Source organism: Panthera onca, chromosome A2 (assembly GCF_046562875.1).
Source record: "Panthera onca isolate mPanOnc1 chromosome A2, mPanOnc1 haplotype 2, whole genome shotgun sequence".
Taxonomy (NCBI): Eukaryota; Metazoa; Chordata; class Mammalia; order Carnivora; family Felidae; genus Panthera; species Panthera onca.
Window position 1 is genome coordinate 81,033,557 of NC_138340.1, and position 24,774 is coordinate 81,058,330.

Sequence of the window (24,774 nt, forward strand, 5' to 3'; positions counted from 1 at the left end):
AGTTTATGTGTTTTAAAGAAGTGTCTATTTTAGAACCCAGCATGTTATAGACATTCAGTAATATGGTTGCCATGACAAAATTAGTTCTATTTAAAATTTTTCAGTTGTTGAGCATTGTGCTTTCTAGTAAATATTAAGAAAAAGAGGAAGAGTTTACTTTCTCTAGCTAAAATTGCATTGGGTGTTTGTTAGTTGATAATTAAGAAATCCAGTGTCCATTCAGTATCACATAGCCCTATGTCGCCAAAGAGTCACTTCATTCAGAAGTCATAGCTAAGTAAGAAACTAAATAGTAATGCCTATTTGTACCTTAGGACATGTGCATAGAGAAATTCTATTTTCCTGGCTGTCACTGCAGTGCTTTAAACACACGGAGAAAACAAGCTACAGAGCTGTCAATCCCAGGCAACCAGAAATAGTTAATTAGCAGAAAAAATTACCAAAGCTAATGTGATCGCTTTCTTTCTTCTTTGGCTTCTCTGCATGAACAGTTACAGCCGAAGCATGGGGACTTGCTTAGTTATGCCTTATTTAACTTGACCAACTGGAGGGTGTTGTGTCAGCCTGAATGAGAGCCTCCCAGGGCTGTCAGCATGCACAAAGGAGTAGTAAGTTCCTGAGACTCCTTGGAACACTGTAAAAGTTACCTATTAATTCCCAACTTCCAGCAGGCTCACTTGGCAGAGAATTTCCGTCTGATTCCTCATTACTCCTCTCATGGCATGCTGTGGTCAAAGGAGGCAACTTTTTTAAAAAGGCCTGTAGTTATATAATGCTATCATTTTTGCACTGCTTTTCATAAAAGTCACAGCAAAGCGTGGTTTCGAGTTGAGACAATGAAATTGTGTTATGCAATCATAGGACATGAGAGCCTCAAGAAAGGGAAAATCATCAATTTTTCCTTTTGAACTGGACCAAACATTCCTTCTTGATCATTACTTATATGTATCTATTACTTAGTTAATACAAGTTAAGTGTTTAAAAGTCAAAAGAAAATAATTTTGCAGATGAAATAAAGTTGCTTAACGTATATGTTGTTGTTTTCAGGAAGGACTGAGGATGTTTATTTCAAGAGATCTCGACTGTACCAATACTATGTATGTCCAGTTTTCACTTAGATTTATAGCAAAAGGTAAGCTATTTCTATGGGTAGAATTCATTATTTCCCTTCAGAAGAACTCCCTCTTACCTTGCACAATTACTCCCCCACAAAGAAAAAATGGATTTGAGGCCCATAGATTCTCTTACATAGAAGAACTAACATAAATTTGAGTAAATAAACATTCACAAATGTGCTTCTATAATCTAAGTTCGTCTTAATATAAGGGTTAGGTAACTACTGATTTTGCAATAATTTCATATAGGTGTAGTAAGTAATCATGCTAGTTCTACGGTAAATTTATCATCATGTCCCTGAGTCTTTTTTCCACCACCACTTCCTAGGTGTAAGAATTTTATGTTTTAAAATTTTAACTTATGGAAATTTTGGATTTTCTTTGACAGATGTGAACCCAAAAGAGACAGCTCTTTGCCACTATCACCTTTCATATTAACTAAACCATTTTCTCGACAAATAATGCCATTTGGATATAATAAACTTTCAAGTTGATTTTTGCTTGTATCCTAAGATTTAAACGTTTGACCTTTTGTAAAATTGCGATGCCTGTAGAATCAAAATTTTCTGATGTAATATTTCCTAACTGAAATATAGAGAGATATGTGTTCATATCTGAGAAAGAGAGAGATACTGTCATGTGAAAATCTAAGATCTGGTGTGCATTTTGAGGTACATTCATACAGAAAGCCCCACCTGTCATAGCTTTAAGCTGCCTCCCAAGCATTTGGACTATAAAGCCTCTATGCAAATACAGGTCAGCTTATGCATCAGTGCCCGAAGAATAGTCTCTTAGAACATACCACTTCCCCATTTTTATCACAATATGTTTTATGCCTGTGGTATCTTCTTTTTAGGTACCCCAGAGAGGTCTCACTCTATTCTATTACAATTCTCCATCAATGGGGGAATCACTTGGCTCCTAATGGATGAATTTTACTTCCCTCAAACAACAAACATACTTTTCATTAATGTCCCCTTGCCATATACTGCCCAAACCAACGCTACAAGATTCAGACTCTGGCAGCCTTATAATAATGGTAAGAATGCCCATGTTCTCCTATGATCAAAACTGACTGTGACCTTTTAACGTGTGTTTCTAAGATGTGGAGGGAGTGTTTGTCAACTGAGTGGTTTAGTTGTCCATAACACACATTTTGCATGCTTCCCTTTTGAGGAGTCTCAATGTATATTTAACTTTATATATCTTTATCACCTCTTTGTACTTGACTCATAAGTTCTCTTGCTAATGTAAATATAGCAAAAGCCTCTTACAGAGCTAAGGTTTTTAAAAAATAATTCAGCATTATCATTAGCCACTCATCAACTATAACTACATTCTTGCTAAATTCATTTAGGAATACATAGTTCTTCTGAATGTGGCATTTCAGTAGTGAGATAGAACAACATTGTAGCAAAATACCATGACAAAAACAGAGGGACTTACACCAAGCAGATAGTGGCTTAGATAAAATATTCTTATCACATACACTCGCTTCCGTGATAAGTTAAAGCGAATGTATAATTTAATAGCATTTTCAAATGGTTACAGAAAATGATTTTACAAATTTGTAATGTTTTATTGCTTCCAATATTTCTATTAACTGCTGATTATAAAGGACCAGACTCTACCAAATCATGCATTTAATGGCCTGAGTAAGCATGGAGATATCACATTAAGCAGATTCTTTGCAAAGGTAACACAGAAATGGATAAGAAAACTGTACTGCTGTCTCTAAAATTTAACCTGAATATTTACTTTATAACTCATAAACCAAAGAAAAATGTAACTTATGAACAGTAAAAATAATCTTTTAAAATCACCAAATAAAAGTGGAAAGAAAGAAAGAAAGAAAGAAGAGAAGAAAGAAAGAAAGAAAGAAAGAAAGAAAGAAAGAAGAGAAGAAAGAAAGAAAGAGAAAAGAAAAAGAAAAAAATGTGGGAGTTTCACAGTCCAAAGGATCATTGTCTTCACGGTATGATTAAAATGCTTACCTGATTATTATTTTTATTTTTTAAATTTATTTTCAAGTTAGTTAACATACAGTGTAGTCTTGGCTTCAGGAATAGAACCCAGTGATTCATCTCTTAAGTGTGACACCCACTGCTCATCCTGAAAAGTGCCTTCCTTAATGCTTGTCACCCATTTAAGCCACCCCCCCCCAACCTGCCCCTCCAGCAACCTTCAGTTTGTTCTCTGTATTTAAGTCTCTCATTACCTGATTTTTCTTCACTGTTTTCACCAAATGCTTCCAAAACAAGAAAAGAGAAGACTACTTGAATTAGAACAGTGATAGATTTAGAGAGACGCATGTGACTTCATTTAAAACTACAGGCTCCTATTTCTAGATTCTTTGTTTTTATGGATTTTTTAAACTTTTTATTTATTTTTGAGAGACAGAGGGAGACAGAGCATGAGCCAGGGAAGGACAGAGAGAGAGGGGGACACAGAATCTGAAGCAGGCTCCAGGCTCTGAGCTGTCGGCAGAGAGCCCGATGCCGGACTCAAACTCATGAACTGTGAGATCATGACCTGAGCCGAAATCGGACACTTAATTGACTGAGCCACCAAGGTGCCCCTCTAGATGCTTTTATTTTATTTTATTTTATTTTATTTTATTTTATTTTATTTTTAAGAACTGTAGTAAAAGTAAAAATCAGTGAGGAAGCAACCTTGGGGAATCCTGATGTTTCTGGTTGGCATGGTCTTATCTCCTTGTTTCCTTCAGTCCAAACAGTGCTTTGCAAAAGCAGCCTGGGTTTGCCCTTCTTATCTACTCAGTAATATCTTTAAACACCCAGCCTATGCTGCTGAATCAAATTCTGTGACAGCCTAAGTAGTGATTTTACTGGTTTTCTGTACATTCCCATGTCGCTTCAAATAAACATAAAACTTTTGAAAAGTGTTAAGAAAAAAAATGTATATAACACAGGGTATTTTCTTCTTTGTAGTTTTTTTTTTTTTAATTTTTATTTGAGAGAGAGCGCACGGGAGAGGGTTGGAAGGAGAGAGGGAATCTCAAGCAGGCTCTACGCTCTGCAGCGCAGAGCCCATCATGGAGCTCGATCCCACAACTCTGGGATCATGACCTGAGCCAAAATCAAAAGACAGACAATCAACCAGCTGAGCCACATAGGCGCCCCTCTTCTGTGTAGTTTTTAACAATTAAATAAAATTATGCATTAGGACAATGTTTTAGTGACCACAGTCCTTTGACCTGACCAAAGCGTGATGCTAAGTCATGGGTTGACTCTAAAAGCTCATTAGTTGGGGCACTTGAGTGGCTCAGTCAGTTGAGCGACCGACTTTGGCTCAGGTCATGATCTCACAGTTCATGAGTTCGAGCCCCACATCGGGCTCACTGCTGTCAGAGCAGAGCCTACTTGGGATTCTCTCTCTCTGCCTCTCTCTGCCCCTCCCTGTTGGCACTCTCTATCTCAGAAATAAGTAAACATTTAAAAAATAAAATAAAATAAATAAATAAATAAAATAAAAGATCATGAGTTTCTCCTTGGATAGACTAGTGTACCTCAGTTTACAATCCACAGACTTGATCGCCCATCTTCACAGATTTAGATATCTTACAGATTCCACTAAACCGTGAAAACATAACTCAAATCCCATTCTTGGGGGTTGGGCGGGGGGGGTTGTTAGCACCACTGTAACTGGAAGGCAACGCACTTTCACAAACTGTTTGTCTCAGCTTCCTGAAATCAGTGAGGCTGTTCCATGCTATGTCAATTTAATATGATTGAAAACTTAATTTTTTCTCCTACTTGAACCACTGTAGATACACTGTTATATAGTTTCTGTTTCTTTTTCTGGAAGGCCTATATCTAACCTGTTGTCACTGATTGCCTTCTTTACTTTCTTCCCTTGAGCAAAAATATGTCTCTGATTTGTACCATTGGAAAACCTTTTTTTAACCCAAAAATGCCTTAGGTAAAAAAGAAGAAATCTGGATTGTTGACGACTTCATTATTGATGGGAATAATCTAAACAACCCTCTGATGCTTCTGGATACATTTGACTTTGGACCCAGAGAAGACAATTGGTTTTTCTATCCTGGTGGTAACATTGGTCTTTATTGCCCATATTCTTCAAAAGGAGCACCGTAAGTCTTTAATTGAGATGCTAAAAATAAAACCACTGCTGTACACAAATCATGATGAACTTTTGCCCTAATGGATTTCTGGTTGTTTTCTTATATAACAGTGAGGAAGATTCAGCTATGGTATTTGTTTCAAATGAAGTTGGTGAGCATTCCATTACCACTCGTGACCTGGATGTGAATGAGAACACCATCATCCAGTTTGAGGTACTTGACTCTGTTCTATCAGAAATGCTTTCAGTTGTATCTTGAACAAAAGCCAGGAAAGCGAAGGAAAATCTCAGATAATTTCATGCATTATAACTTCCCATTTTTATGCAAGGACCAAAAATGGTTTTACATCACAATTCATTTTTATTAGCAGAACCAATTGTCCTACTAAGGCTTACTTCTGAATTTTTGTCCTTTATGTATTACATAGTCTCCCACCTACTACAATGGGAAGTTGTTGAAATAAATTATTTTAAACATTTTAAAAATGAAAAGAGCCATGCTAATCTTGTGTTATTGTTTTCACGGTTTTTATGCATTTAAGACCCAGTCAACATAATGACCATTATACCCTGCCAGCACATTTCTATGATGTGTATCATGGTGCCGTGAATTTTAACACCACACTATTTTTATAATTTTTGTGTATTTCATTAATATTCATGGACCCCTTATAATTTTGAGGAGAGCAAATTAATAATGTATAAAAGAAAACTTTTATGTGTTTTGAAGACTTAGATAAAATCAGCAGAAGCAAGGGTGTGCTGTGCCAGCATTCAATATCATTAACTTTCAGAGGTGCTTGTTTCATAGCTGAGGTCTATATCAACCTTTGGGAAGGCATAAAATAGTGCCTAATTGCATCAACAAAATTGTGAATATTTGTTTTATTTTTTATTTATTTTCATATGGGTCTTTAAATTTTTTTATATTTTTAATTTTATTTTTTATTTTTTTAAATTTACATCCAAATTAGCATATAGTGCACCAATGATTTCAGGAGTAGATTCCTTAGTGCCTCTTACCCCTTTAGTCCATCCCCCCTCCCACAGCCCCTCCAGTAACCCTCAGTTTGCTCTCCATATGTATGAGTCTCTTCTGTTTTGTCCCCCTCCCTGTTTTTATATTATTTTTGTTTCCCTTCCCTTATGTTCATCTGTTTTGCCTCTTAAAGTCCTCACATGAGTGAAGTCATATGATTTTTGTCTTTCTCTGACTGACTCATTTCACTTAGCATAACACCCTCCAGTTCCATCCACATAGTTGCAAATGGCCAGATTCATTCTTTTTGATTGCCGAGTAATACTCCATTGTATATATATACCACATCTTCTTTATCCATTCATCCATCGATGGACATTGGGGCTCTTTCCATACTTTGGCTATTGTTGATAGTGCTACTATAAACATGGGGGTGCATGTGTCCCTTGGAAACAGCACAGCTGTATCCCATAGATAAATGCCTAGTAGTGCAATCGCTGGGTCGTAGGGTAGTTCTATGTTTAGTTTTTTGAGGAAACTCCATACTGTTTTCCAGAGTGGCTGCACTAGCTTGCATTCCCATTGAATATTTGTTTTAGATTAACTATCTGTAGCCTCTAAATTAGACTTCTCTTTTGCCTCTCAAAAGTTCAGAGACCAAATGATGCCTTCGTGGAGAAATTATTCTGTATCTATTTTAAACTTTGTTTTATTTTCTAATGCTATTTTAAGTTACTTAAATAACTATTATATTTTCTAAATTGATGCTTAAATGTTAATAAAAAGTAGTGCCTGCGGCCCTGTTCTGTTATCAAAAGGATCTAGGTAGAAACAAATGCCTGTAGTTGAAAAGTTTATCAAATGTTGATAGTTTACTCATCAAAAGGCACAAGGAGTAAGCTCAACAACAAAAATTATAAATATATCCAGTTGCTACAACAGCAAGAAAATATTAATCTCAATTGCAAGAGGGGAAAATTTCATAGAAAGAATTATATGCATTTATTTAATTAAGTTTTAGTTTATTTACTTGAAAGCATGGAAAAAGGAATGAAGTGGTTATTTACCTAATGATTAAGAGGATCTTTCTGAGAAACACTCTCCCTGTGCCAGGGAAATGGTGACAGTAATTATATTTTGTTTTGTTTTAATATTGAATACATATTAAAGTTTCTTCACATGCAAAACTTGGGGGGTTATTTGTAAGGTGTCACAAGAAGGAAAACAGAAGCTCTTCCAGGTCTCCTGGATGGCTCAGTCGGTTGAGCGTCCGACTTCAGCTCGGGTCATGATCTCGCAGTTTGTGAGTTCAAGCCCCACGTCAGGCTCTGTGCTGACAGCGCAGAGCCTGGAGCCTGCTTCGGATTCTGTGTCTCCCTCTCTCTCTGCCCGTCCCCTGCTCATGCTCTGTCTCTCTCTGTCAAAAATAAATAAACATTAAAAAAAAATTTTTTTTTAAAAAGAAGCTCTTCCTATTTAGCAGACTGAAAAAAAAAATAAACAAACAGCTAGTGGTTAGAAATAAGGAAATGGTCTTTTCATTATGACTTGCTTGGCTTGGCTATGAAAGTAGGCCAGAGGTAAAATTTGGACTCTTTGCCAGACTCTGCCTTCCCCACTTCCTAGCTTTTTATAAAATGAGGGAAAATAAAATTTTTATGAGGTCCTTTGAGGTTCTTTATGGAAAAATTATTATTTGAAGGTAATATATGATATTACTCAGTTAGGCAAAACAGAATTTTAGAGTGTTAAATATTTCAGCAAGACAGTTCCCAGGAAAATGGACTCTCGAGAAAATAATGAAGTGGTGAATCATTTCAAGGCTTGTTGCTCCGAAGTAATTTGTATGATTTTTTTCCTTCTTCCCCAAGATCAATGTTGGCTGCTCCACTGATAGCTCATCTGCTGATCCGGTCAGACTGGAATTTTCAAGGGACTTTGGGGCGACCTGGCACCTGCTACTCCCCCTGTGCTACCACAGCAGCAGCCACGTCAGCTCCCTGTGCTCCACCGAGCACCACCCGAGCAGCACCTACTACGCAGGGACCACCCAGGGCTGGAGGAGGGAGGTCGTGCACTTCGGGAAGCTGCACCTTTGTGGGTGAGGACACTGCACTTTTCTCATTGGACGGTTTTCTCGCTGATGTCATCCTTGACTTGCCACTTCATCAGGGGCATCTTCCAGCTTACATTTCTTCCTCATTCTCCGCTTCAGCAGATCACTGGATGTTCAAAACATAGGACACTGAGCTGACACTACTCACTTATAGTTTGAGGATAGATTTAAAAGAGCGCTCCATGGGGCGCCTGGGTGGCTCAGTCGGTTAAGCGGCCGACTTCGGCTCAGGTCACGATCTCGCGGTCCGTGAGTTCGAGCCCCGCGTCGGGCTCTGTGCTGACAGCTCAGAGCCTGGAGCCTGTTTCAGATTCTGTGTCTCCCTCTCTCTCTGCCCCTCCCCTGTTCATGCTCTGTCTCTCTCTGTCTCAAAAATAAATAAACGTTAAAAAAAAAAAAAAAAAAGAGCGCTCCATGGACTCCACCCTGTAGTGGTTTGTATCCCCATGGGTCTTTATTAGATCACTTAAGAAGCAACAGAAATACGATTCTCTCCTAATGTAATTCTCCCCCCTCCTGCCCCACCTCCCAATATAAATGCAGTTAGAATTTTATGACTTTCAGGACGCCAGTATGGCTCAGTCAGTTAAGCGTCTGACTTCAACTCAGGTCATCATTTCACAGTTCACGAGTTCAAGCCCCGCATCAGGCTCTGTGCCAACAGCTGAGCCTGCTTTGGATTCTGTGTCTCCTTCCCTCTGTGCCCATGCCCAGCTTGTGCTCTGTCTCTCTCTGTCTCTCTCTCACAAATTTTAATAAACGTTTAAAAAAAAAGAATTTTATGACTTTCAGACATCTACCTGTGTCCCTTGTGTAGGGAAAGGGCACAGCTGGAGGATGGAACCCCACAGAAAATCTAGATGTCTCATTAAAAAAAAAATTGCTCCACTCTCTCCCCCACCCCCCACCCCAGGCATTTCTGCTTTTTCAACCTCTCTCAGCATTCTTGTTACATATATTTGACTCTTCTGTTGAAAGCTATTTGGAGATAAAGGACTTCAATTCTAATAGAAATGAAATGAAAAGTATGGTTCAAAATATAAAACTAATAATACAAGTGAACAAAGAGAGGAAGTCAACAAAGCAGGCTGCCTCAGAATTTGTCTTTTCTCTCAGAAGAAAGAACTCATTCTTTCAGGGGATGTCAAGAAAAGAAGAAAGTAGTAATATACTTTCAAGATGGAAATAGATTTACATTCCCAATGTGAAACTCAGCGTAATTAGAAGGCTTGGGTCTTCAAGCAAAACTACTAATACCTAGTACTTTTCCAAAAGGGTGAAAGTGAATTTTCACATGTCTGCATTCTCTTTGAACATAAATCCATTTGCTTCTCATCATATCATCAGCATAATTTTTATAATTTGACTGCTAAGGACTTGAATATTTTGTGCTTTCAAGTACATCATTTGGTAATTCTTGCTATTACACCAGGATATTATCCCAATGGAAAATCCCAACTGTTTAAAAAAAAAAAAAAAAAAAAAAAAGCATTACTAAGCAAAATGTCCTCAAGAAGATAGGGCTAACAGTTCGGCCAGCACAACCAGAAAGCTGCCATCGTGGACGGTGGGAGGATTGTGTGTAGAAGAATAGGGCAGGGAGAAATAGCTCAGGAAAAACTTTTCAGCCAAAATCAGTTGTATTATTTAAGATTATATGTTGCAGGAAATATAAAGAGGCTTACCAAAAAGTAGAAGAGCTTACTGGAAGCATACTGGGGAGGTTGCATGGACCCCACCTAGAAAGTGTGAGGACCTCAGCAAAAGGAGTGTGTGACCCCCATTTTTATCATGCTGACTTTACTCTCACTCAGCAAATCATAGTTCTCATGTGCTGGAACTCTTAATTCCATATTTCTGGAAAAGAAAATCTGAGTCACTCATCTACAGCCAGAAACCTAAGCAATGAACAGAAGCCTAGCTGTCAAAACTCCATGTAGTTAGCATAGGCAGGGAAAAGGCCTACTGGCCAATCACACAGACACCTATGACCAAAACCTTAACCATTATGGTATTGTTGACAGCCCCAAGCTTTCTCTCTCTCTCTCTCTCTCTCTTTTTTTTAAGTTCGTTATTTTGAGAGAGAGAGCGCGCACATGTACACAGGTGGAGAAGGGGCAGAGAGAGAAGGAAGAGAGAAAATGCCATGAGAATCTCCTCACTGACAGCATGGAGCCCTATGTGGGGCTCAAACTTACAAACTGTGAGATCATGACCTGAGCCAAAATCAAGAGTTGGACGCTTAACCAACTGAGCCAATCACGCACCCCACCAGGCTTTCTCATTAATGGACCTCTAATTTCCTCCTGTTCTCAGCTAAGAATTGGATTAACTAGGAAACAACCCTAAAGATAAGTTGTAGGCTGTGAGCTAAATTTTTTTAACAACTGAGACTTGTTTCAGCAAGTTCCCACATGGAAATAATCCCCTTTAAAGAAGTATGCAGTAAAGTCACAGGACAGTGCTCCAGTGTCATGGAAATCACCAAACTTACCATTGGTAATGTCCATTGGGCTGTGTTGATGCATAGGGAAATACGATTTGGAAATCTGAGCAAGAGAAATTACAAGGCAATATAATTTGAACAAGAGAAATGTATATATTTTCACCTATTGGTTTGGGGTGTCAGTTTAAAATATACCTCCTCCAATGTTAAAGGTACAGAACTTAGACCATCATGCTATTTGTACTCCGTGCCATTTTTATTTCCATAAAAAAAAAGTATATCTGTTGAAGAGGCATGCCCACTCTCAGAATGGTTTAAACCTACCTTTCAAATTGCCTTCAACCATTTCTTGCAAAGAGAAGATTTTGCCTTAATAGTGTTGTCTAGTCCATGTTTCAGTAAAAGAATTAGCACTCTTCTTAAAACCCACACAGGCATGAATTGCTGGAAGGCAAAAGTTAAATTTTCTCCAACTCAGTGAACCATTCCTTGGTTTGTATTCAACATGGTACATAGTGACAGCACAAGCTAGATGCTAAAATATATATTTATAACCCATATTTAAATGACCCCTTTCCGTGCACCTTACTAGGCACCAGGTACCCAAAAAGTATATGAAATGTTTTCAGGTGCAGAAATGACCATTTTTGCCTCCACATACAGTCCGTTCACATTTGAAGCATGAAGTATTGAGCTTTCATCGAGTTTTATTCACATCACCTTTGTGTCCTTTTTGTCTAGAGTCTTTTTGTGGTTAAAACTTCCTAATTGCTTTTGCTTTACACACTTTCATAATGAGTCAACCAAAACCCCCGTTTAATGAAAGCACTGTTGTGTGCTTGCAATTTTAAGTTTACGTTTAAAAAACAGGTCCTTTTGAATACCGCTGGCTTGGGAGAACAGACGCTGACATTCATCAGGGAGGGTGGCAGTGAGAAATTTTCAAAATAAGATTTCAGCAGAAGGGAACCACAGTGGAACCAGACCCTTCAGCCCATTTATCATAGTGCTTGCAGTTTCCGTGTCAAGGCAGGTGAACAATAATAAATATCCAACCAAGGTGGTTCATTTGTATTCAGAACATTTGAATAAATAAGAAGTTCAAAAAAATCCATGTAGGCTTTTGTTCAAAGGAAAACTCTAGCCATTTCCCTCAGCTCAGCAGTCTGAAAGTTCAAAGGGTAGAAAGTGCTTCTTGCCAAGACTAAACTCTGACAAGTATTTTAAAATAAAATGTAATTATGAACTGGCATTTTGGGAGCAGCTCCATATAGTGGGAGTCTTGATATAAACAATGAAATTAGGGTTAAAATTATATGTGGGAACTTGACTCCATCTGCTTTACTATCTACTAAACTTTAGAAGCCTTATAAATACTTCTAAAATTGACTTCTAATTTCTGTTTCTCCTTATTTAATTCTGAATTTGGTTTCTATGATAACTGGAAATGGGACAGATTCACAGGGCACAAAAATGAGTGTGTATGCCATGTCTATAGCCATGTCCTCAAAAATAAACCCGTCTTCTTTGAACTGAGTTTTGTGTAAACCCGTCTTCTTTGAACTGAGTTTTGTGTATAATAAAATACTAAACTATTTCTTGACTGCTACCTAAATCTGTAGGTTATTTCCAAGAAGCTAACTTATCATCAACAATGTGATAGCACAATTTACTTACAAATAAAAGAGAAAATTATCTTTGATTTAAAAAGAAATTAAGATGGGGCACCTGGGTGGCTCAGTTGGTTAAGCATCTGACTTCAGCTCAGGTCATGATCTCAAGGTTTGTGAGTTCAGGCCCACATTGGGCTTTCTGCGGTCAGCAGAGAGCCTGCTTTGAATCCTCTGTCCCTCTCTCTCTGCCCCTACCCTGTTCATTCTCTCTCTCTCTCTGCTCCTCTGCTCACTCTCTCTCTCAAAAATAAATAAAGGGGTGCCTGGGTGGCTTAGTCAGTTGAGCGTCTGACTTCGGCTCAGGTCATGATCTTACAGCTTGTGGATTCGAGACCCACATCAGGCTCTGTGTTGACAGCTCAGAGCCTGGAGCCTACTTCGGGTTCTGTTTCTCCCTCTCTCTCTCTCTGCCCCTTCCCCACTCACACTCTGTCTCTCTCTCAAAAAATAAAAAAAATAAATAAATAAAATTTTTTAATATATAAATAAACATTTAAAAAAATAAAAAAGAAAATCTTTAAAATAATAATTAAAAAAGTAATTAAGAAATAAGAGGCATCTAACCAAACAAATTTGATTTTGTCACTCCTCTCTTTAAAATAATCTTGTGCGGGGCACCTGGGTGGCTCAGTCGGTTAAGCATCCAACTGTAGCTCAGGTCGTGATCTCACAGTTTGTGAGTTCAAGCCCCACATCAGCTGTGCTGACAGCTCAGAGCCTGGAGACTGCTTCAGATTCTGTGTCTCCCTCTCTCCCTGCCCCTCCCCTGCTCGCACTCTGTCTCTCTTTCTCAAAAATAAACATTTAAAAAATTAAAAATTAAATTAAATAATCTTATGCAGTTCTCTGTTACCAATAGGATAAAATCCAAAAACCTCAGTCTGGCTCTTGAGGCTCTTCACAACAAATGACAAACAACATATAGTGTATATGAAACACTGTACTGGGCACCACAAAAGAGTCAAAGAAGAAAGAGGCATAGGCATTGGCCTCTAGGAGCTCAAAATTAATAGGGGAAATAGGTACACTTTTAAATATCTCCAGCTGGGATAGCTATAATAATGGAAATTCTGTCAAAAATATGGCAGAGAGAGAAAGTAAAGGACTAGTTATTTCCCATATGACCCAGCAATTCTATCATTCTACCCAAAAGAATTGAAAATAGGTATTCGAGCAAATGCTTGTACACAAATGTTCATAGAAGCACAGTTCACAATAGCCAAAAAGTAGAAACAAACAGATGTCCATCAGCTGATGAATGGACAAAGAAAGTTGGTATACCCATACAATGGAATATTATTCAGCCATAAAAAGGAATGAAATCTGATACTTGCTACAACCTGGGTGAACTTCAGAAACATTATGCTATAAGAACAAAGCCAGACACTAGAGGTCACATATTGTATGATTTCATTTATGTGAGATATCTAGTATAGGTAAATCCATATGGAGAAAAAGGAGATTAATGGTTGTCAGGAGCTGGGAGTAGGGTGGTATGGACAGTTACTACCGAATAGGCATAGGGTTTCCTTTTGGGGTGATGAAAATATCTTGGAACTCCATAAAGGTGGTGGTTAGCTCACACTGTGAATGTGCTGTCACCAGGTTATACACTTAAAATGGCTAATGGTTACTTTTATATTATGTGAATTTTACCTCAGTTTACTAAAAAAAAATTAGTTATGCAGAGTGTAGACAGATAGGGTGGAGACAGCTTCACCAAAGAAGTCAATATTGAAAAAGGTAGAAGGTCAGTTGGAATTCGACCCAGTGATAGGATTGGGAAGGGCTTACAGGAAATAGGAACATAATTGGCAAAATCCTGGAGATTGAGGAATAGAGTTTGTGTTCTTGAAATGTCAACTCGTTTTTTCTACTTCTTGATTGTGGTGCAGAGGTGGTAACTGCCCACTACTCATTGATCAGATGTACTTACTTTGAAAGCGTATTGTTCTGTTCATTCCATTTTAAAAGACTTGTACCTCTTTTCCAGATCTGTGCGTTTCAGATGGTACCAAGGATTTTACCCTGCTGGCTCTCAGCCCGTGACATGGGCCATTGACAATGTCTATATTGGTCCCCAATGTGAAGAGATGTGTAACGGACATGGGAGTTGTATCAATGGAACCAAGTGTATATGTGATCCCGGCTACTCAGGTCCAACTTGTAAAATAAGCACCAAAAATCCTGATTTTCTCAAAGATGATTTTGAAGGTAATCACTTAAAATAAGTTCTATGTAGCTTTGAAAAAGAACTTACATATTAAATGCAGGTAATTAAAAGAAGTGATCATTGAGGCACCTGGGTGGCTCAGTGGGTTAAGCATCCAACTCTTGATCTCAGCTCAGGTCTTGATCTCATGGTTGTGAGTTCAAGCCCTGCACTGGGCCCCACACTGGGCATGAAGCCTACTTAAAAACAAAAAAAGTAATCATTAAGTTCCACTTTAATATTTCATTATTTATCCTTACAATTGAGACCACCCATGCCTTAAGTTAGTTCTGAATTGTATAAGGTTCTTTTTTTGAAACAATGGTCAGTGAGAATGAACAAGACCATGATTGAGAAAACTAAAGCTATTTTCACCACTTTTTCTATCACGTGTAATTTATGATTAATGATAATTTTAGAAAATGTTTCCCCACTAGATGTTATATGTAAGCGATGAACCACGAGAATCTACCCCAAAAACCAAGAGCACACTTTACGCACTGTATGTTAGCCAATTTGACCATAAATTATATATTTAAAAAAAAAAGAAAAAGAAGAAAAAATGTCTCTAGAGGGTTAATCTTGGGTAGAGGGAACAAGTTTCCAGAAATGTAAATTCCTGTCATTGTTTGTCATCAACTCAATAAGCAGCCTCTCATTGCTTTCTGTACCTTGGTTTTATACCTAGAATCTAATGTCATTATGTATGATGGTAATGTTATAACGTAGAAAAAAAGGATATAACATGATGATAATGTTATACTCATATAACGATTGAAATTATTCACAATTAATTATATCCATTGGAGATATACTCTGATAAAACAATGGAAAAATATTCTAAGAGAACGTCTTGAACTAATGTCATGGCTATGTGTTTTAGGGTAGTGAGATTAAAAGCTTTTTTTTCTTTTCCCCAAGTTGCTTATAAAATTGTTATAATTATGGTTTTAAAGTACATTTTAATATTAGGTATATTAGGTATATCAATACGATGAAGTATGATGCAGCCATAAAAAGGAATGAAACACTGATGGATGCTACAACATGGATGAACCTTGAAAACATTATGCCACATGAAAGAAGTCAGACACAAAAGGCCACAAATCATATGACTTCATTAATGTGAAACCTCCAGGATAGTCAAATCCATAGAGACAAAAGGCAGATTAGTGATTGGCAAGGGCTGGATGAAGGGGAGGTGGGGAATGACTGCTTAATGGGTGTAAGGTTTTTTTTATGGGTGATGAAAAAGTTCTGGAGCTAGGTGGTGGTGATGGTTGCACAATGTGAATGTGAATGTACTAAATGCCACTGAGTTGTTTGCTTTTAAAATGTTGGAGGGAAGCCTGGGTATCTCAGTGGGTTAAGTATCCAACTTCAAGCTCAGGTCATGATCTCATGATTTGTGGGTTTGAGCCCCGCATCAGGCTCTGTGCTGACAGCTCAGAGCCTGGAGCCTGCTTAGGATTCTGTCTCCCTTTCTCTCTGCCCCTCCCCCACTTATGCTCTGTCTCTGTCTCTGTCTCTCTCTCTCTCTCTCTCAAAAATAAATAAACATTAAAATTAATAATAATAAGGGGCCTGGGTGGCTCAATCAGTTAAGGTCATGATCTCATGGTCTGTGAGTTCAAGCCCTGCATTGGTCTCTGTGCTGACAGCTCAGAGCCTGGAGCCTATTTCAGATTCTGTGTCTCTGTCTCTCTGTCTCTCTCTCTCTCTCTCTCTCTGCCCCTCCCCACTCATGCTTTGTCTCTCTCTCTCTCTCTCAAAAAAAACATTAAAAAATTTTAAATAATAAAATATTGGAAAAGATAAATTTTGTGTTGTGTGCATTTTACCACAGTCAAAAAATTCTCTAGATCTAAGGTAAGTATCCAAAGAGATTTATAAGGACAGTATTTAGAAAATATTAAATTACTCTGTAATGTCTCCCATTAAAACTGTGGTTTTTTTGTTTTGTTTTGTTTTGGTTTTTTTAATTTTTTTTTTTTTAACGTTTATTTATTTTTGAGACAGAGAGAGACAGAGCATGAACGGGGGAGGGTCACAGAGAGAGGGACACACAGAATCTGAAACAGACTCCAGGCTCTGAGCTGTCAGCACAGAGCCCGACGCGGGGCTCGAACCCACCGACCGTGAGATCGTGACCTGAGCTGAAGTTGGACGCTTAACCGACCAAGCCACCCAGGCGCCCCAAAACTGTGTTTTTTAAAAATATTTTATAACACCTGCCTGATACTGTCCTCAGAGTAGCAAAGATACAATCAACAAGCCAGTGGAAAAGCTACATTATGCTCTTACTTTTGGCCGGAATCACTCTCTGACCAGCCAGTGTCATTTTCTGCAGCATAGAAGAGCAGAAAGGAAGGACCCATTTGGCTAGACCATAGATACTCAGAAAAAGCCTTCTTCCCCTTTCTATCATGTGGACCCTTAAATTATCCAGCTAAGTTTAAACAATTCACACAAGCTAAACTGTTGAAGAGACCTCTTATCCCAAAATCTATGACTTCGATATTTATGACTTTGTATTTCAAAACTACATAAGGCCCTTGTCCTTTAAAAAAGAATATGCCTATATTTGCTGTCATAGGTAAATCACATTTACCGCTTTTTTTTTTTCAGGTCAGCTAGAATCTGATAGATTCTTATTAATGAGTGGTGGAAAGCCATCTCGGAAGTGTGGAATCCTTTCCAGTGGAAACAACCTCTTTTTCAATGAAGATGGCTTGCGCATGTTGACAACACGAGATCTGGATTTATCACATGCTAGGTAAACATTTTGGGATGCTATTGAGAAACCACATTGTGATAGACAGTAACAGAACATAAGTACATCAGAAAGAAGCAGACATGTGAAGGGCAAGGCTATCCATGGGACATGCTGAGCTGCTGTCTTATCTAAGACTCCATTAAGACATGATGTACATAATTTCTATTCTAAAACAGAGAGCTTTGCAAAATAAACTAGATCAGAAATGAAACATAGCTAAACAGACAAAAGTTAATATCAAGACAGTGATGGTCATAAGACAGTGACTAGGAAATGACAATGTTTAACTTCCTTTCACTTCCAGAAAATAATGTTGCGTCTTTTTTATCCACCTTCCAGAGAATACTTTTCATCAGCACTTGGACTACGTGGAAAATTATCTACACCATGCTTAGTAAAAGCTTAACTGAAATACCATGCATCCTCCAATTATTCACAATTGATTTTATATCCATTAGCAGTTTAAGTAAAAAATATTTGAAGTGTAGCCTTATTCTTTGTAAGCCTTTCTTTCCAATGATTTGCTCCTGCTTTCTAGGTACTCATTTTCTGACTTGAGCACAGCCACTGAGAAACAAACATTTTAAACTGGCTCAGAGGATTATGTCCTGTCAAGATGTATATCCCTTGATCACTTGACGAGCCAAAAACTTAGCCAGGAAAATAAAGAAGACAACTTAACATGTGTAAAATGGAACCCTGACCTATTTTTTGCAAGTGAACAAAGAAGTCGTGTTTTTGTTTTTCAGAACATTTCAGAGAATCTTAAAATGTATCTCAACATATTTATCCTCCTCTTTCACCTAAATCTTTTATTTTATTGAATTATAAATTTGAGCGTGCCTCATAAAAATACAATTCTGTGAGATAATCTTACTATTATAGAAAGCAAGATTTTATTTATCTTCATCCTATTTTAATGCATATGGTTTAATTTGATGCTTTTTATTTCAGATTTATCATTAGCAGCCAAGTTCTCTAATTTAGAAATTATTAGATCTTTCCAAAATAATTCTGACATGGATTTGTCCATAACTAAATTAATATAAACATTTCCCAATACAATAGACAATAGGCTAAAAGGCTTTTTTCTGTAAATGTTATTGTTTTTATAGTTCTAAACGTCACTAGGCACTATGTATTTTTTTTCATTAATCCAGTGTTAAAAAGCTCCATTATTTATCTCATCTCAGTAGCATGCTGTGTGGGATTTGCATATATTGACCTCAAAATGCTCCATGTAAAATCCCAATTTTCTTGGGGTTATGAGATAAATGAGTGCCCAGTTAATGGAGATGGGGGAGGGGAGGAACCCATGAAGAATGCATGGTTTTATATATGGAACTGATAACTTTCATTATGAGCCCCAATATGCTGCCTGTGTTTGACATGCATACATAATTGGGTGTATGTGTTGGGTTACGCATGAAATTTATTCTGCATTACCAGCTAGCATAGCGGCCAGACCAGGCACCAGCCGCTTGCCTGCCAAAGATAACATGTGAGCTAGTTTTCCTTGGCACCCCAGCTGGTTGCTGCCACTCTGTCCACTTCCCTGCCAGTTGGAAAGGCTGCCACTGGCTGGCCGCCATGATTCTCGATGGCCAGTCTCATCCATCCCAGACCCAGCAATAGTCAGAGGCTGGCACAGCCCACTATTACCACCACCCCATACTCACTTTCCTGCCCCTGGCACAAAAGACAGAAAAGAGGCCCAGGCTCGACACACCTCTTCCAAAAGATGCCTGGTCTTTCACAAAGAGGTGCTACAACTGCTGAATTTAAATGTGTCTCCCCAAAACCAATAACATGAGATCTGAAAAACTGGTAAGACCTGAAAATGGATGATTTCGCCAATTAACGGCATAAACTACATTCATAGCATTCTTCCAGCTTCAGATACTAAGGACAAATTTGTCTTAAATAGATAGCAATACACACTCCCAAACTTGAAGAGGCTTTGGACCCCTCCCATCTTCTTATAGAGTAACAACAGGATTGGGGAATGCTCAGTTCCCTCAGACTCTCCTCTGTGGAAGGGTACAAAATATAAACTTGAGTACAGAATTGCCTTTTTTTCATTTCATTAACTCCCTTACATTAACAAGGAAAATTGGGATTTGAAATGATTGCTTTAGACACTTGTTAAATCATCATATTCTTTAAAACCGTGCACTTTCCCCGTATTACCCTGTGTGCTTGTCTTATGTTAATAGTGTGCATTTCTCACTGAAGTGAAAAAATCTACAGTAAACTTTACTCATGTCAGATTTGTGCAGTTCTTCATGAGGCTGGGATGTGGTAAAGGTGTTCCTGACCCCAGGAGCCAACCCGTGCTTCTACAGTATTCACTCAATGGCGGCCTCTCATGGAGCCTCCTTCAAGAGTTCCTTTTCAGCAACTCCAGCAACGTGGGCAGGTACATTGCCCTGGAGATACCCTTGAAGGCCCGTTCCACTTCTACTCGCCTCCGCTGGTGGCAACCATCTGAAAATGGGCACTTCTACAGTCCCTGGGTTATCGACCAGGTCAGTCCACTCAGGATTAACTATTGTAATGTTTGGCACTTGAGCTGCATGTGGCCTACAAAGCATCCAGTCTGGCCCCCTCGCTCAGTAGAGGAAGCCCAGGACCAACAATTGAATGACTTGCCCAAGGGCATACAGCTAGATTAGATATGGCAGTTAGCTTCCTTTCCTTCTCTTTTCCTTCAATTGCCTGAGCCTATAAAAACCAGCAACACAACAGAAGGCCCAGGTCCTGCTCATAGAGAATTCTGCCATATGGATAGAGGGACTTTATCAAGTGTGATGCGAGGTTATAATTCTCTTAAAAGGAAAATGTGCAAATTAGCACTGGTACCACATGCAGTAGTTTACAAATCCTCGTTCCTAGCCTTTGAAGAAGAAATAAGTAAATCTTCCTAACAGCCTCATGGACACTTCTAAACGATCTTCATACATAATAAAATGCATATCAAATAGATCCCAAAGAACCTGTTAACAAATGATAGAATCCATGCAAAAAATTGGAACTGAAATGCTTTAGGATACAACTGTCCTTAAATAGAAATTTCACATGGAAAATAATCACATGTAAGCCAACTTTTGCTTTCCCAGCTTGGGTGCATGTAGTTTCCAAAGGCACAATTTGGCCCATGAAGGCTGTGAATGGTTTTGTCAATACTTCAATTTGTTTTCTGTAGCTTCTTGCCAGATGGGCAAGCAGACCACATAAACAAAAGCATTCTGAAAGGCCCCAAACAGTATGCTTGCTGTATGATGCCAGTTTTGAGCAATCTGACAGATAAAAACAAACAAAAAGACGGAACTCTTCTTGTCTCTTGAAACCATATTAAAAATTTGTTTTCTTGAAAATACATTTCAGATTCTTATTGGAGGAAATATTTCTGGTAATACAGTCTTGGAGGATGATTTCACAACCCTGGATAGTAGGAAATGGCTGCTTCACCCAGGAGGCACCAAGATGCCTGTGTGTGGCTCTACCGGAGATGCCCTAGTCTTCATTGAAAAGGCCAGCACCCGCTATGTGGTCACCACAGACATTGCTGTGAATGAGGATTCATTCCTGCAGATAGATTTCGCTGCCTCCTGCTCAGTCACAGACTCCTGTTACGGTAAAAATTCCATTTCTGGGTAGAGGAACATTACCCCATTTCCGGGTAGAGATAGATAGACAGACAGACAGACAGATAGATAGATAGAGATAGATAGATATAATAACCCCTAATATATCTCTTGTTGGAAAATCCAGAATTTTCTTGTACGATCAGATTTGCAGAATTATAACTCTCATCACATAGAGAATGCCAGAATAAGCCATAGGATTTACACATAAATTTGCATTTGCATAGGTTTTAATTCATAGGGCTTTAGATTAGTCTGGTTACTGTCTTCTTTCCAACTCCCCAGGAATCATGACATTTTGTTGTTCCCATTTTGCCTTATACTTTTCGCCATTCTAGGTCATAGCATATTCTAGGCCACCCTCATTGTGACCAGTTTGCATCCTCAAGGTTGTATACACACACACTCCTACTCACACATGACTTGCACACACACACACACACACACACACACACACACACACACACACCTATCCTAGGAGATATAAAAACTGACATCATTGCATACTTGGAGCCTTCACTGGAATGCACACCTGTTGGGATTCTGGTAGTCTTCCAGCCTTTTACCACCCCTTATCATTCTTCCTCCAAGAGATACAAACTAGAATGTTCACAAGGACCTTGTTCTGTTTTAGATTCTGGGGGGCCAACATCTGACAAATTTGGTTACTTCCAAGGTCTTACAAAATCCAGATTTTTCATATTTCTGTTAGTTTGAACTTAGTGGACATATCTTAAGGGGACTCCCAGAAGTGCAGCTTCTACCTCAGGATCGATTAGTCAGCACTAACCTAGTCAGCAGGGGTGGAACATGGAAAAGTATAAGGTACCCATCTGTCTTCAATAGGTCTAGTTGAGGGGATACTTCCAAAAGTTAGAGTGCAATAAATGACAAAGTCAAGTGCTCTGTGGATTGGTGCTGATGCCAAATGTGATGAGAGCTCAAAGGAGAGTGAGATGACCAATGGATGGCCAATCCAAGGAGTTTGGGAAGATTTCACAAAGAAGCTGTCTCAAGTGGGCATTGATGGTTGCAGTGGATTTGAAGAGTGAATAGAGAAGAAAGGACACCCCAAGCTAGGCTGGCAGCATAAGCAAAGAGACAGAGGTGGGGGTCCTCCTAGTCCATGCCGAAAGCCATGAGCAGACCTGCCTGAACAGGCAATATTTGCATCTAGTGGAGGAGAGGAAAGTGCTGATTTTGAAAATGGAAAAGGGTGGTAAGGTTCTAGATGCCTACTCCCTCAGTAGCATAAGAAATGGATGGGAACCCAAGGAGGTAAGCTATGACACAATAGGCCTGCACTAGCACCAGGACTGACACTCTACCCTCCTGTGTACTTTCTACTATAGGCTGGCACAGCCTCTTGAGAAAGGTTGAACTAAATGACAAAATCAAAGACGAAAGCAGAGATGGATAAGCAGAGTTGCCAACTAAGAAGAGCCTTACAAGGCACATACAAGAATTTATAGGGGCACCTGGGTGGCTCAGTTGGTTGGGCATCCAACTTTGGCTCAAGTCATGATCTCACTGTTCGTGGGTTCAAGCCCCGCGTCAGGCTCTGTGCTGACAGCTCAGAGCCTGGAGCCTGCTTCCGATTCTGTGTCTCCCTCTCTCTCTCTCTCTCTGCCCCTCCCCACTCATGCTCTCTCTCAAAAATAAACATTAAAAAAAGATTTGAAAAATGTTTTAAAAAGTTTAAAAAAAAGAATTTGTACCTGACAAGGACATGAATAAAAGGACTCAAGTGCAGAGAAGCGGCATGGTGTGTTTCTGGGAGATGAGCCCAAAAGCTGATGAAGGTGGGTAGGCAAGAATCCCAATAAGGAAGCCTCAGTGGTAATCTCCAGAGGAGGTGGCATGAAGAGAAATAAGATGGATAATATTGATGTGAGACAATGCAAACAAAAAGGAAAGAAGCAGAAAATCTCACAACCAGCTGACAGTTTGAACACAGAGGGTAAAGAAGAGAGAAGAGTAAAATTTCTAAAATAATTTATAAATTTTGAACCCAGAAAACAAGTGCAAAAGCATTGCCATTGATAGAATTTAGTAGTTAAGAGGGGCACCTGAATAGCTTAGTCAGTTAAGTGTCTGACTCTTAATTTTGTCTCAGGTCATGATCTCAGAGTTCATGGGATCAAGCCCTGCATCAGGCTCTGCACTAACAGTGCAGATCCTGCTTGGAATTCTCTCTCTCCCTCTCTATCTGCCCCTCCCCTGCTTGTGCAATCAATCTCTCTCTCTCTCTCTCTCTCTCTCTCTCTCTCTCTCTCTCTCCCCCCCTCTCTCTCTCTCTCTCTCTCTCAAAATAAATAAATAAACATTTAAAAGAAAAGAATTTAGTAGTGAAGAAAAGATGTTTATTTATTAGGGAAAATGGTGAGTTTTTCTTTAGTTGGGGTAGAAGTAGTTTTATTTATTTATTTTTTTGTTTGTTTCAAGTTACTTACATTCTAGTTAGTTAACATATAGTGTAATATTGGTAGTAGAATTTAAGGATTCATCACATATAACACCCGATGCTCATCACAACAAGTTCTAGAAGTAATTTTTAGTGGAGATCCCCTGACTGAAGAGGACTTACAATATGGAAAGCAGGAACTTTTTCTATACTGTGCACCCACAATAGGCCAGCATCTGGTGCAATGCCAGGCTGAGCAAACATTTATTGAATTAATGAAATTGCTTGGAGACATAAAATTGGCAAATCTGGGCACACAGGTCATAGTTGAAGCCCAAGGAGTATACATATAAAACAGAAGACCAGAAATGGAGTCTGGAAGAATGCCCACAGCTAGGCTAGTTAGCACGGGAGTCACAGGAAAGTAAGAGCGGAGATTCAGAATAATGTCCTCCAAAAGAAAAGAAAGTTTCAAGAATTGGGGAATAATCAATAACATCCAATGCTGTAGGAAGAACAAGAACAATGAAGACTGAGATGAACCACTGTATTTAACTAGAAAAGGTTGCTAGGAACCTCCCTGAAGTGAGTGGTCCCACACTGGCTGTGCATGACAATCACCTGGGGAGCTTTAAATCTCCTGATACCTTGGCTGTGCCCCAGAAGAGTGAAATCACAATCCCTGGGGGTGGGACCCTGGCATTAGTAGTTTCTAACGGTACCCAGGTGATTTCAGTGTGCAGCCAAGATTGAGAATCACGGCCTTAGAGGAAGCAATTTCAATACGGAGGTTGGGCCTGAAGCAGTTTCTAAAGACTTAAAGAGAAATACAAAACATAGAACATAAGTTGAATTTTTCAGAAGAAGAAAAAGAAAAGTATCTTTTCATAGACCCACAGCCTGACTGCCTTCTTTGGCACAAGTTACATGTCCTTCAGGTCCCTCCTGATACTTCTCTTATTTCCCAGTATATTCCACAACACAGCAGAGCAGGATAAGAGCGAAAGAGATTTTGCAACTTGTAAGAAGTTTAACCTGTATCAGGAGCAAAACTGGCATTATTGGTCAGGATCCCTATTGAATGGTCAAATTTAAGGAAAGTTGCTCAGTTTTTTAAAACTTTTTAAAAAGTAATCATTAAAATATATGGTTACTATGTTTGTATTTGTATGTTAACTATTAAATAGATACCATATAGTTACAGTACCTCAAATTATATATAGTTTGTATAATTTTATAATATATTGTAACTATTAGATTAAACCAAAAATATATATATATAACTATCATTACTGTTGCTTT

General features: G+C 38.7%; 1 protein-coding gene across 1 annotated transcript in view; it reads left to right on the forward strand.

Annotated features, from left to right (window-relative positions):
- The window catches only part of RELN (reelin), a 524,459-nt gene that overhangs the window by 438,279 nt on the left and 61,406 nt on the right, over positions 1 to 24,774 (forward strand). Inside the window, exons 37-45 of the mRNA XM_078442541.1 lie at positions 1,048 to 1,132; positions 1,972 to 2,154; positions 5,058 to 5,229; positions 5,331 to 5,433; positions 8,070 to 8,299; positions 14,427 to 14,647; positions 17,274 to 17,421; positions 19,691 to 19,949; positions 20,809 to 21,058. Of these exons, the coding sequence (XP_078298667.1) occupies positions 1,048 to 1,132; positions 1,972 to 2,154; positions 5,058 to 5,229; positions 5,331 to 5,433; positions 8,070 to 8,299; positions 14,427 to 14,647; positions 17,274 to 17,421; positions 19,691 to 19,949; positions 20,809 to 21,058 (1,651 nt within the window). The remainder of the gene's footprint in view (positions 1 to 1,047; positions 1,133 to 1,971; positions 2,155 to 5,057; positions 5,230 to 5,330; positions 5,434 to 8,069; positions 8,300 to 14,426; positions 14,648 to 17,273; positions 17,422 to 19,690; positions 19,950 to 20,808; positions 21,059 to 24,774) is intronic.